Source organism: Trichechus manatus, unplaced genomic scaffold (genome assembly GCF_000243295.1).
Source record: "Trichechus manatus latirostris isolate Lorelei unplaced genomic scaffold, TriManLat1.0 scaffold00030, whole genome shotgun sequence".
NCBI lineage: Eukaryota > Metazoa > Chordata > Mammalia > Sirenia > Trichechidae > Trichechus > Trichechus manatus.
The window spans coordinates 16,910,792-16,925,255 of record NW_004443966.1 but is presented as its reverse complement, the minus strand read 5'-3'; the positions used below and the strand labels follow the sequence as shown (position 1 = coordinate 16,925,255).

At 43.2% G+C, this 14,464-nt stretch overlaps 1 protein-coding gene across 1 annotated transcript in view; it reads right to left on the bottom strand.

The window, feature by feature from the left end:
• The window catches only part of THSD4 (thrombospondin type 1 domain containing 4), a 677,983-nt gene that overhangs the window by 542,362 nt on the left and 121,157 nt on the right, over positions 1–14,464 (bottom strand). Inside the window, exon 5 of the mRNA XM_004374710.2 lies at positions 7,419–7,521. Within this exon, the coding sequence (XP_004374767.1) occupies positions 7,419–7,521 (103 nt within the window). The remainder of the gene's footprint in view (positions 1–7,418; positions 7,522–14,464) is intronic.

Below are 14,464 nucleotides of genomic sequence, written 5' to 3'. Positions count from 1 at the left end.
CGATTCCAACTCATAGTGACTCCACGTGACAGAGAAGTACTGTCCCATAGGGTTTTCTTGGCTATAATCTTTATGGAAGTAGATTGCCAGGTCTTCCTACCACAGATACCCGGCCCCTTGGCAGCAGTGGTGGTTCAGAGGTAGAATTCTCACCTGCCATGCAGGGGACCTGGGTTCAATTCCTGGCCAATGCACCTCATGTGCAGTCACCACCCATCTGTTAGTTGGAGGCTTGTGTGTTGCTATGGTGCTGAACAGGTTTCAACAGAGGTTCTAGACTAAGACAGAGTAGGAAGAAAGGCCTGGTGATTTACTTCTGAAAGTCAGCCAGTAAAAACCCTATGGATCTTATCAGTCCAATCCACAGCAGATCATGGGGATGGCGCAGGACCAGATGGAATTTTGTTCCATTGTGTCATCATGAGCGGGGGCTGACTTGATGGCAACCAACAACGACAACAATGAATGACGCTACCTCATTATAACATGAAAATCCTAATTGCGGGTCTACCAGAACTTTGTCTGAAGCTTTCCTCCCTAAGGCCTTACAGTTTTGATAATACTGTTTTGTGTCTGTATCTGACAAGCCCTGCCCCATGCCCAAACAGGTGTCTGTGCCAGAGCTGGACTGGCAGAGGAATCAGCAGCACACCTGTGCAACCCGGCGCCAACATTCCATCTCGGCCTCCCCCGCGGAGCTTTAATCAAGGGCAAGAAGCCGGTGTCAGTGGCTCAGGGCCCTGTGGATATTAGACTGTATGGCACCTGTAATATTCCCTGGAGTCAAACTGACTATTCTTGAGAGCAGCCCAGTAAAAGTCACCTGGAGTTACAAGGAAAGCATTCAGGGCATTTCATCTGAGTTCCCGCCTGTGCTAGTCATTAGGGATGGTCACGGATATTCCATTTCTCCTCCTTCTGAGTACATCCTGGGGTTGGACCTCTCTGCTCCCTCTGAAGTAAAGCGTGACATGTGACTTGCTTTGGCCAATGAGATGTGAGCAGAAGCAACGGGGATCGCTTCTGGCAGAAACTTTAAGAATCAGAGCACGATTTACTTGTTCACTTTCCCTGCCTCAGTGGGAGCATGCATTGAGATGGAGCATCTATCAGCCTGAGTCCCCACATGAGCAGAACATATACTCCATAACAAGAGACAAACTTCCGTGGTGTTCAGGCATTAGGATTGGGGGTTATTTGTTACTGTGGCATAAGCTATTCGCTTCTCATGATACAGTGGCTCTGTTCCTGTCACCAGTTAGCAATGTCCAATTTCTGACGCAGCCTAACCTCTGACTTTCAGATTCTGACTCATTTTAGATTAGCTCTCAGGGCTACCCAGTGCAGTCAAGTTACACAAACACAAACCTGTCTTTGGTTTATGGATTAAGACAGGTACTTGCTGTTGCAGAGTTCATAGCGACCCAGCAAAACCCTAGGCCCTGGTGCTGACAAGGCATGGGAAACAGGCACAATTTTCCCCAATGTCAGCATCTAAACAAAAGTCTTCCTACTAAACTGTCACATTCTCTTTAGAAACCAGTTACCATGGGTTGATTCCGACTCATGGTGACTCCATGTGGGTTAGAGTAGAACTGTGCTCCACAGGGTTTTCAACGGCTGATTTTCCAGAAGTAAATCACAAGGCCTTTCTTCCAAGTTGCCTCTGTGTGGACTCAAACCTCCAATCTTTTGGTCAGCAGTCAAGCACGTTAAGCATTTGCACCACCCAGGGACTCCGTTCTAGCTAGAGTGACCATATAATTTATCATCCAAAGCAGTACAGTTCTGAGAATGAATGGGGACTGGGACAACAGGCATAAACCATCACTGTCCTGGGTAAACAGGGCTACATGGCCACCCTGTTTCTGCCTTTACAATAACAGAGCTAGGGCTATGAGAAAAATTCCTAGAGGCATTATCTAAAGCTAGGTCACCATATCCAGGAAATGCGATTAAAGGCCTAAGAAGAACCATCTGGTCAAATTAATGTGTTTATCAGAGAGTGTATTCTGCTTTTACTACTCTATGTGGCATTGGACTGAATGAGTGCAGCTGTTTCCCTAAGTAGGCACATGCGAATAGCAGTAGACATCCAAACAAAACCAAGAGCCCAGTGCAAAATCCAGCCGTAAAGTATGAACACCCCACAGAAACATTAACCGTGGGTCTTCCTCTCACGGGCCAGCCTGGGAGTCATTTAAGAGAAAGAAGGAAACAATCAAGAAAACAATCTTAGCAGCAAAAAAAAAAAAAAAAAAAAAATTTAAACAAAGCCAAAGTAAATGCAACCTCAGTGATCCTAGGCTCCTTCCCTCCTTCTAAGCATATGAGACTTACTAATGTCAGTGAATATTTTAAAAGAATACTGAATTTTCTAGGTAAAATAACACACCATGGAAGAGTGTTGGCTTCTCTAATCTGCTGCTAATTGGCACGTTCCTTTACTTTGTAAAACTCCAGGATTCTAATTAGCTCATTAAAAATCTCAGTGGCTAATGGCCAAGAAGTACATACTGATTTTTGTAGAGGAATCTGTTTTTCGGTCTATCCCAATCCCCACTTCCCCACCTCTGCTCCATGTGTATGGGTTCCCCACCACAGGCTTGGTCACATGACCTGAGCTGGCCTGAGTACCCCCACCCCCCAGATTCACAACTAGGGATAGGCAAATGACCCAAATAGGACCACAGCGCGATTTGGCTGAGATTGAAACAGTCACCACTGAAAGAGAATCTCTCCAACCAGGATGGAAAGCTCAAAGCCACGTGAGCCTCCTGCCTGACTGAAAATAAAGTAAGCAGAACCAAGAGATGTAGAAACGCAGAGAAAGGCAGGGCTCTAATGTTGCCGAACCCCTGGAATGCAGCCATTTCTGAAGCCCAGTCTACTTCTTAGACTTCCCAATAATATGACCAACAAATACAACTTGTTAAATTATCTTGTTAAACTGTATTTAAGGTGGGTTTCTGTCACTTACAACAAAGAGTCCTAACTATTCTATCCACCAGGGAATAAGGCTGTACAATGTGAACTCAAATAGTTTCCCATAATTAGGGGTGGGGAAAAGGGATGGGGGTACATAGAAGACTGACTATGAGCTGATAACTACTGAAACTGAGGGATGAGTGCACAGGGGCTTACTACACTATTATCTTTATTTTCACATATGTTTGAAACTTCTAAAACAAAATGCTAAAAAAGAAAAAAAAGTTTGCCCCAGGCCTCACACTTAAAGTTCAGCAAAAATCAGGGCCAACAAAACAACAGAAAAGGTAGAATCATATATAAACCAGACAATAGCAGGCATCCTCAGGGAGTATTTGGAATACACGAAAACATGAGTTCAAGCATTCTTTGCAGCATGCAAAGGGTTTCTGATATTAGAGCTGAGTCTACCGAGGCTTGGCAGGATCTGGAGGTCTTGGACGACCACCCCTAACCGTGCTGAGAAGGTTCTGCCGTGCAGCTTCAGCTCCAGGGGAAATCAGAAGTGCATAGTGCACTGAACAGTGGGCACTGCTGGAGGAATTCCTCTTTCCTCCCAGTGAATGACAGCAACACAGTTATTATCTGCAGCTTCCTATTAAAACAAGGGTGCGGCTCTGGCAATAGACAGGGTCACCTCTTCTCTGAATGTTCACTGACAAGTACTGTTGTTCTGACACAGGAAAGTATTTCAGCTAACCAGTTTATGAAACATCCATTCTTTCCCTCCTTTGAGGCTGGAGTCATCACCTCTCCTCACGGATTAATGGTTCTCAACCCCAGCTGTCTATTAGAATCATCTGGGACCTTTAAAAAATCCTGATTTCCAGGCTTCATTCCAGAAAAAAAAACCCGGTGCCATCAAGTTAATTCTTACTCACAGCGACCCTATAGGATAGAGTAGAACTGCCCCATAGGGTTTCCAAGGAGCAGCTGGTGGATTTGAACTACTTGACCTTCTGGTTAGCAGCCTGGGTCTTAACCATTGTGCCACCAGGGCTCATTCCAGACTTCATTCCAGACCAGTTAAATCCCAGTCTCTGGGTGTGGGGCTCAGGTATCTGTATTTTTTTTTTTTTTAATTTTATTGTGCTTTATTAGGTGAAAGTTTATAGCTCAAGTTAATTTCTCATTCAGAAATTCATACACATATTGTTTTGTGACATTGGTTGCAATCTCCAAAATGTGACAGCATGCCCCCCTTTTCACTCCAGGTTCCCTGTGTCCATTAGACCAGTTCCTGTCCCTTCCTACCTTCTCATCTTGCTTTTGGGCAGGACCTTCCCATTTGGTCTTTTATGTTTGATTGAACTAAGAAGCATGTTCCTCAAGTGTGCTGTTTGTTTTATAGGCCTGTCTAATTTTTGTCTGAAAAGTGGGCTTCGGGAGTGGTTTTAGTTCTGAGTTAGCAGGGTGTCTGGGGGCCAAAGTCTCGGGGGTTCCTCTAGTCTCTGTCAGACCAGTAAGTCTGGTCTTTTTTCGTTAATTTGAATTTTGTTCTATATTTTTCTCCCGCACTGTCCAGGACTGTCTGTTGTGATCCCTGTCAGAATGGTCGGTGGTGGTAGCTGGGCACCATCTACTTCTTCTGGGCTCAGGCTGGTGAAGGCTCTGGTTCATGTGGTCTTTTAGTCCTTTGGGCTAATATTTTCCTTGTGTCTTTGATTTTCTTCATTCTCCTTTGCTCTGGACAAGATGGGACCAATAGCTGCATCTTAGATGGCTGCTCGCAAGCTTTTAAGGCCCCAGACGCTACTCACCAAGGTGGGATACAGAACATTTTCTTTATGAACTATGTTATGCCATTTGACCCAGATGTCCCTGAGACTATGGTCCCCAGCCTGCCACCCCAGCAACTTTCTGCCTCAAGGTGTTTGGATATGTCTAGGAAACTTCTATGCCTTTGCTTTGGACAAACTGTGTTGACTTCCCCTATATTGTGTGTTGTCTTTCCCTTCACCAAAGTTGACACTTGTCTACTATCTAATTAGTGATTTTCCCTCCCTCTCTCTCCCCACCCTCGTAATCATCAAAGAATTTTTTTTTTCTGTGTGTAAACCTTTTCTTGAGTTCTTGTAATAGTGGTCTCATACAATATTTGTCCTTCTGTGACTGACTTATTTCACTCAGCATAATGCCTTCCAGATTCATACATGTTGTGAGATGTTTTGCGGATTCATCATTGTTCTTTATCATGGCATAGTATTCCATTAGGTGTATGTACCATAATTTGTTTATCCACTCATCTATCGATGGGGATTCAGGTTGTTTCCATCTTTTTGCTATTGTGAATAGTGCCGCAATGAACACGGGTGTGCACGAGTCTATTCATGTGATGGCTCTTATTTCTCTAGGGTATATTTCTAGAAGTGGGATTGCTGGATCATAAGGTATTTCTATTTCTAGCTTTTTAAGGACGTGTCATATAGTTTTCCAAAGTGGTTGTACCATTTTACATTTCCATGCCCTGTAAGTATTCCAATCACCTCGCAACCTCTCCAACATTTGTTATTTTCTCTTTGATTAGTGCCAGTATTGTTGGGTGAGCAGCTGTAGTTTTAGAAAGCTCCCAGTGATTCTAATGAGCAGCCAGAGCTGAGAACCACTGCCTTGGATAAACCTAGCTCTGTGAGCTTGTCACTCACTTTGGATAGGTGCCTTACATCTCCAAACATCTCCTGCTATTGGTCAGAACCAACCCCACTTCCTGATCTACCTGAGTGGGTAGAACCCATTCAATCCAGAATCTACCTCCTTCCTCTTCCTCACTTATATTAAGTAAGTCTTAGAATGACTTTGTCTTCTTCAGAATGCATGTAAGACCTAGCTAATTGAGAGCATAATGCTTTTTTACTTTTAATTTTGAAATCATTTTAGCTTTATAGAAGAGCTGCCAAGACAGTACAGAGAGTCCCTATCCACACTTCACTCAGCTTCCCCTAATGTTAACATCTTATATAACTATGGTGTACTCACAAAAACTAAGAAACTAACATTGCTACAATACTATTAACTAAATTACACACTTTATGAAGAATTTATCAGGTTTTCCACTAATGTCCTTTTCTGTTCCAGGATCCAAATGAGGATACCACCTTGCATTTAGCACAATGCTTTTAAGAATGAGAAAGGTCTGAATCAAGCTCTGAGCCAGAGAATCGAAACTTTACTTCTGGCTTCATTCCCTTGCTCACCCTCTAGCTTCTGACCTCATGTTTGCATTCAAATTGCTCCAAGTTTCACCTATTCATCTTTCCTGTTTGGATCTGAGAGCCCCATTTTTTTTTGTTGTTGTTGTTTGTTTTTTTAGTCAAGTTAGTTCTTAACAGTTGTGGGGACATGGGACCCGTCTAAATAAAGCTACAGACTCTCCCCTGAGAAAAATGCACAGACAAAAATTTCTAATTTCAGAGCAGTCAGATAGTGCCTCCCTATAATCCCCCACCCTCAAAGGGCTTCTACCTTCCACAGTGTGGCTCCCCTGACATTGATTCTGGAATGAAATCAGCACAAGCCCTCTCCCTAGACAATTCCTTCAGATCCGGAGCACAGCGGCAGTGCTCGCCACTCTGGGTTTTGGCCAACACCAGCTGCCCCAACCACTGCCCAGGGATGAGGAAATGCCCTCCAGCTGGCTGGGCAGAGCTCTTCAGTTGGGCACTGAAGGCAGCTGGACTCTCCCCTTCCTGCCAACTCGGCTGCCAGCAGAGAACGCCCACACATTTGGCTTGACCCATCAACACTTCAGAGCCCATTTCTCTGTGATGGAAACAGACATCTTAGAATTTAACACTTTTTAGTCCAAAAGCCATGTAATCATCTAGGCTTCAACAAAGAAAAGTGACTCCAGCACCCAGAGCAGTATCGACAAGCTCAACTAATATAGGATCTTCTGTCATTTTCAAAATGGCAGGAACCAAGACGGTCTCCTTCTAGCTTGGTCCTGAGAGCAATGCCCGCCTACTACCCTTCATCTTTGGAAATAGCATGCGAAGCCCCCAACACTTGAAAGCCATACAACTGTCAAACCTACATCTTCTCTTAAGCCACCACACTAGCCTCTATACCAGGAACCATGCAAAAAGGAAACTCCATTCCCACTCACTGCTCATGACCTTACTTTTTAAACCTCTTGCCCCAACTGATTCCTCAAACCCTGTCCATCCCATTCAACCTTGCCATGTTGTATGTTGCTCATTTCTATCAATGCCTCATCCATCTGACTTGGGGCTGAGGATTATCCAGGTGTCACCTGAGCTAGCTACCATTGGTACAGACCTCTTCAGGCTCCTCTTTGCCTTGGCACGACACTTTCTTCCCTACTGACCCTCTAGCCAGGATCACACCAATCCCTCCAGCATCAACCAGAAGGCAACAGGGTTAGAGAACAGATAAATAATTCCTATGGACAGAACTGGGTCTAGTCTTACCTTCTGCAAATGGTTCCCATTCATAAAAGCGTCCCATGAATGGCTTGTTGTTGTAGGATGCACACTGCACCTCTCGGATACTTCTACTGCTTTCTGGACATACCTAATATAATGAAGATTAAATACGCAATTAGTGTCCATATCTTTCTGTGGCCCCAGTCAAATCCCAGAATACCTCTCCAACTTTAAATTCCTGTCCTCTGGTGGTGCAAATGGTTAATGTACTTAGCTGCTAACTAAAAGGTTTGCTGTTCAAGTCCACCCAGAGGCACCTCAAAAGAAAGATCTGGCAATCTCCTTCCAAAAAATCAGCCATTGAAAACCTTATACAGTGCTGTTCTACTCTGATGCATATGTGGTTGCTAGGAGTCGGAATAAACTAACAGCAACTGGTTTGGGTTTTTTTTTTTTTGTTTTTTTTCCTCTACTTAAAACGAGGTTTCTAAAAATTTGCTGACCACCACATCAAAAATTTAAAACGTAGATGCCAGGCTTCAGCCCAAGTTTGCTAAATCAGAATCTTTGGAAAGAAAACTGAATTTTTAGCAAGCTCCCCATGTTTCTTCTTTGTATATCATATTTTGAAAACCACTGACCTAAACTTTCTGTGTCTGACCAGCTGGTCTACTCACTTGGCCTCAAAGGGGCCATCTATTTCCATCTGTTTGACTTTGTTCATGCCATTCCCCTTGTAGGGAATAATATTCACAGCAAACACACAGAGAGTTCTTACCAGGTGCCAGGCACTATTTTAAACATTTTACACATATTAATTTATTTAAACCTCACAACAACAAATAGGTAAATATTATCGTTTTGCAGATGCTTCACAGATGAGGAAACTGAGGCATAGAGGTGTCACACAGCCAGTAAGTCGCACTGCCTAGGTTTAAACCCAAGCAATCTGGTGTCACCAGGCTGTCTCTCAGTGTCTTGCCATCTTTTCCAAATTCTCTCTACCATCCAAAGTAGGACTTCCCAACAATAAGTGTGCAAAAGAATCACCCAGAGATGTCACTGGAAATGCAAACTCCTGGATCCCACCTCCAAGGATTATTGTTCAGTAGGTCTGGGACAATGGCCCAGGTGATTCTGATACACTAGACTACTCAAAGAAAATATCCAATTCCCTCTGGCTTATTTCTTTCTTATTTATAGATTGTAAATATGAGCAAAGCATGAAATAAAACAATAAGATCAGACTCTCTAACTCAAATTGTAGACAAAGCATGATCTAGCTTTTTAAAATCTAGCTACAATCTGTTTAAATGTGTATAAGTGCGTGTGTGAGAATAAGCAGAAGGAAAGGAGATCTGGCTCCTTAAATATTAAAAGCACCGTGTATAAACCACTAATAGATAGCTCGAAGTCCTCAAGGACTTATAAAGAAATCTACTGTATGTATCAGAAATACCAGGTCTCCTGGAAGATGAGGGAACAGAGGAAGGAATAAACCAGGTGGAAGGAAAACCAACTTCTGCTGGCGAAAGGACAGTCACTGGTGGCAGCTGGTACGCACACCCAGGGCGGCCATAACCCTGCCCCGGCTTGAGCCAAACCATATGGAGCAAAAAGTCATGTGAAGCAGAATGCGATGGAAACTGTTGGGAGAAAAATTGCCAGGTGGATACACAGGGTGAGCTGAGCTCTGCTACTCGGTAAGCTGACAGGGCCGGGAAGGCTGCCCGCAAGGGCTCTGGGAGCATAGTTGCTAGTGGCCCCAAAGCCGGAACCATGGAGGCTTCCAGAAACGCCAGCTCACTTCATGAAGGAGTTCAGGATAAAGTGCTTTTTCACAATGCTTTGGCTAGGACCAACGTTCAACTAAGATGTGATCAGCTGGGTGACACGGGAGAAGGCACCATCCTTGTAGTAGTTCCCAAGCCTGGCTTTGGGAAAGAATCAACAGTGGGCTTTGTTAAAAATACAGATTCTTGGGCCTCACCCCCATGGGAGGGTACAGATGAGGGCTTAATGTGCTGCCTGGGGTGACTCTGGTGCAGCCTGGACCTACTGAGGAAAATCAGCCAATGAAAACCCGATGGATCACGATGGTCTGATCCCCAGCTGATCACGGGGGATGGCACAGGACTAGGCAGTGTTTCGTTCTGTCGTGCACAGGGTCGACAGGGTCTTAGGGTGTTTTTTTGTTGATACTGTTTCTATGGTTAAGGTTTATACAGCAGTTCAGGTTCCCATTCAACCATTTCTACACAAATTGTTCAGTGACATTGGTTACATTCTTCTCAATGTGTGAACATTCTCATTATTTTTGTTCTGGTTGTTCCATTTCCATTAATCTAGTTTCCCTGTCCCCTTACATTCTCATCTTAGTTTTAAAATCATTGTTGACCATTTGGTTTCATACAGGTGGTTTTTTAAAGGAGCACAGTACTCACGGGTGATATTCTTTATTTTGTGAGCCAATCTGTTGTTTAGCTAAAAGGTGACCTCAGGGCCTGGTTTCAGTTCAAGTTTTAAAGAGTATCTCAGGGCAATCGTCTCAGCGAGTCCTCCAGTCTCAACTGGTCCAGAAGCCTGGTTTGTTTGTTTGTTTGTTTGTTTGTTTTTTTAAGAAGTTGAGGTTCTTTTTCTCCCATTCTTTCAGGATCCATCTACTGTGGCCCTGATCACAATAGTCAGGAGTGACAGCCCAGCACCATCGAGTTCGGTCTCAGGGCAGTGTGTGTTTCAATACTTCAGTAACACCAGGCACTCTTACTTATATACTATGTACCTGCCAATCCAACCAGTCACCTGTGGTGGGTCATTCAGGATAACCTGTCCCCTAGCCACCAACAAGTTCTTTATATCTGACCATGACCCATTTACTTCCTGTGGCACGAAGGCTTAACATGGCATCAGACCCACAGTGGTGAGTCAGGTGCTGAGGAAGTAAATCCACCTACAGGCAGCTGAGTCTAGCAAGTTGACTGTGGTGCATTTGGAAGGTTACAGCAGGAGGTAACAAGATGCCCTGGCAGGTCAGCATGGCCCTGTGCATGACCCCAAGCAGGGACTCACACGCTGCCAGGCAAGCTGCCAGTTGGAGGCAAGGGTACTACTTCCCGGGGAGGAGAGGGACCTGGCCAGAGAATTGTGGGCTCACCGAGCCTAGATGTGGAAGCGGGTTATTGAGATACAATTATGGTACAGGCAAGGAAGGCACAGGCCTGGTGTGATGATGATGATGATGGCGATAATGTTAAGATTAGCTAACTTTCACTGAGCACTTAACTAAATGCCAGATACTCCACCATGTGACTGAAGTATATTTTAGCTCATTTAATCCTTACAATAACCCAAAAGGTAGGCAGGCAGCACTATTACACCCATTTTACAGTTGAAGAAACCAAGGCACAGAAAAGTTAAATGACTTGCCCAAGGTCACAGGGCCAGTAAGTGGTGAGGTCAAGATTTAAACCCAGATACGTTGGGTCTAAAACCCATGCCAGTAACCACCATGCTATGGTGCCCCTAGGGACTGATGGGCAGAAAAGTTAATTTGTGATGGATACTCAGGTGAGAGGGCCTTCACTCCTTCTTGCTTAATGTCAGGAGAGGTTCTAGAGGTCAAGGTCGGATCTGGCCTCTGGAGCTGATTCAACGGCCCCAGCTATAAGGAGCAGGAAGCTGTGGCGTCAAGCTGAAAACCAAGCAGAGCCTAGGAAATTCTGTTTCATGTCTCTTTTGGAGATTACATATGTTTGTACTTGTCATACTTTTATCAGTATATGATCTCCTCTCGTTTTAACAGGCTCTCTGAAGTTAAACCTTCCTGGTTACAGATTATTTTACGTCAGTTATATTTTCAATTGGTTACTTCCTGATGCCACAGATGGAGTCAACCTTCACCTTATCAGTAATCATCTCTATACTACACTGTGAGTTGGCTTTGGGTAGGTTTCCTGCAGACAGCTGATACTTTCTGTGGACACAGATTCTTGGAATCTTCAGGCCAGAAAACTGAGACACGGGGGAAAGCCATGTAGATAGAGGTCATGCTCATTCAGAATGCGACCAGCACAGACCAAAGCTTTACAGCCAAGTAATGCCCCGGGGAGATAACCTCCTTCCAAATGATTCCCTTCCACCCAAAGGAGGGAGGGATGTTTCCACTGGACTCTTATAGGAAGAGGAATAAAGATGTACTTTAATATGATGAGCTGAATACTTATAAAGCAATACAGACCATATCCAAAGTTCCACTGAGACAACTGCCTGGAGTTGCATGAGTCACAAAGAGTATTTTGGAAACAGGCTATATTTCTAGTGACCCTGATTAATTTGAGATGACAATTGCCTATACCTAACTTCATTGCTCAAGGGGCCACAGTCAGTGAGCACACACTTACTTTTTGGTAATTAATTACTTTCAGATGAAAGTATGAAGTATGAAGATGATGAAGAACACCATTCCCAATGAAGGTGGTGCCAAGGAACATGACCTTGAAGTCGGCCTGGGTCAGGCATGAATTTTTATCCTTTTCATTGCTCTGGATTCAGTCAAAAGACTGACCAGCTACCATAACAACATACAATGTATTTAACATTACCACAGTGAAGACATCTAAAAAAAGAAATCTAGGAAACGTCCTTACACTTTCACGAGAAAGTGGCTGTGTGATCTTGAGCAAGGCACTTCTGTAAGCCTCAGTTACCACATCACGACAACATCTACCTCACCCTGGAGGCTTTCATGTGGGCTAAGTTAGTAATACATTAAGGTTTCTAGCTCATAGTGGTGCTCAATAAATGTTAGTTGAATTGGAATCTAAGTAGACACCAAAGATGAATCCAGCAGTTCCAGAAGCTATAAGTGCCTGAAAGGTAGGTGTTCCGAGCAAACATCCCCCTTCTTCCTCTTCCCGCAAAGTCAATGACTTGGTTTTCTAGTCGTAGACTAGTGTAACCAAGGACCAAAGTTTCTAACAGATTATCCAAAACATTTAAAAAATGTGTTTAATAGCTCCTAAGTTGGGAACCTCCACTCATCTGTCAATTTGTCATATGTGCTGGCTTGCGTGTCACTATGATGCTGGAAGCTATGCCACCAGTATTTCAAATACCAGCAAGGTTACCCATTTGGACAAGTTTTAGTGGAGCTTCCAGACTAAGACACATGAGGAAGAAAGGCTTGGCAATCTGCTTCTTAAAATTAGCTGATGAAAACCTTATAGATCACAACAGAATATTATGTTGGAAGATGAGCCTCGTAAGTTGGAAAGATCATAAAGATGGCACAGGACCAGGCAACATTTCATTCTGTTACACATAAGGTCACCACCAACACCAAGGTTGGAACAAACTCAACCTTACAAAAACTCTTCCACTACCTTCCACCACTTCCAACAATTCTCCAGACAGAGACACTAAATTGGCTCATCTAAAAGGATTGGGCCAAAACTTTAAAGTTTTTTAAAATCTGATGTTTTCTTAGTCCTCAGACACTTTTTCTCTTTTCATTAAAGAGAAGTTCATAACATTTTCCTAGAGAAAAGCATTTCCCTCTCATTCAGTATACGCATCAAACTCCCAAACGATGTCAACATGACTAAGCCCAACCATCTACCCAGGAGAATCCTATATTTTTAAGTATTTTGAAGACGTGTCCACACAAATCTAGGTCTAGCCCATGAGTGCTCATTTATGTCTCCCTCTTTGGATTATTTACATATCTCCATATCTGGAAGGAAGGAAGGAGCCATGGTGACACTCAGCTGCCAACCAAAAGGTCAGTGGTTTGAACCCACCAACCACTCTGCAGGAGAAAAGACCTGGTGATCTGCTCCTGTAAAGATTTCAGGCTACGAAACCCTATGGGGCAGTTCTTCTCTAACCTGTAGGGTCGCTATGAGTTGGAATTGACTTGACGGGACACAACAATAACAACAACAACATATCTGGAAGGAAGTCTAAAAATACTTTTTTTCTAAGTAGTCAGAAAGCATATGGCAAAATGTAAATTTGTTAAAGCATCCAAAACTCCTGCTCTCCCAAGGAGCACAAATTCCTAGTGGCTACTTTATGTACATCACACTAACAAGACTGTCTGCCTTCCCCTCTGCTATCTGCTAGAGCAGGGCATGAAATTCCATCCAAAGGCAAACATTCACTGCACCCCTACTACGTGCCAGGCGTTGGGACTGGTGCCAACGACTCAGAGAAGGATCAATCACAGTAATGCTTTCAGGGATCTCACAGGCCAAAGGGAGAAAAATACAAAAGCAAAAACGTGTAATGCAATGTGAGGAAGTTGGAGAACGGTTTGGGCACTAAATTCCTCATCCTGCAAAGCAAGGAGTCAACTGATACTTTCTAATGTCAACAGATCAAGACTTTCATGTTGACAGATCAAGAAAATAAAAAAAAAAAAAGTCATTATACTCTATAGAGCTAAAAGTATACCTGAAAATAAAAATGTGGCCAACAGAAATCAGCAGAGTGGGAGGAAAGGAGGTCGTTTCTTTATCTCGCAGAGTGAGGAGTCAACAGAGAAAGTTTGAAGTTGACATATCAAGAAGAAAGGTATTAGCACATTATTTAAGTTACGGAGAGGATGGCTATATGAACTAAAAATTAAAAATGATTGACTGAATTACATTTTAGGAGACAGACTGGGATACATTTCTCTCTACCATTGCAATATTTCTTACTATTTGCGTGTCTTACTTCTAGTAAACCTGAAAAGCAACAACTGCGAACAATTCCATTTTTACAACAAAAGTGTTAATTTAAAGAAATGCAATGTAATACACTTTAGGTACAAAAAATTAAGCTGGACTAGAGGTCAGGTCAACAGAAGTCAACTCTTACCTTTGCCATTTATTAACTCTGTTAACTGTTATTTCCCACTGCTCTGAACTTCCGCATCCCCACTGGACCTAATGTCTTCTAAGAAGATAAGGCTTATTGGTGTACCAGGTTGTAAGAAATTTGGAAGGGGGAAAAGAAAGAAGGAGTTTATTTTCTTTTGACGGAAGAAAGCTATTTATTTTAGATTTATTTATTTTAATATAAATTATACATGTTTCATAAAATTTTAT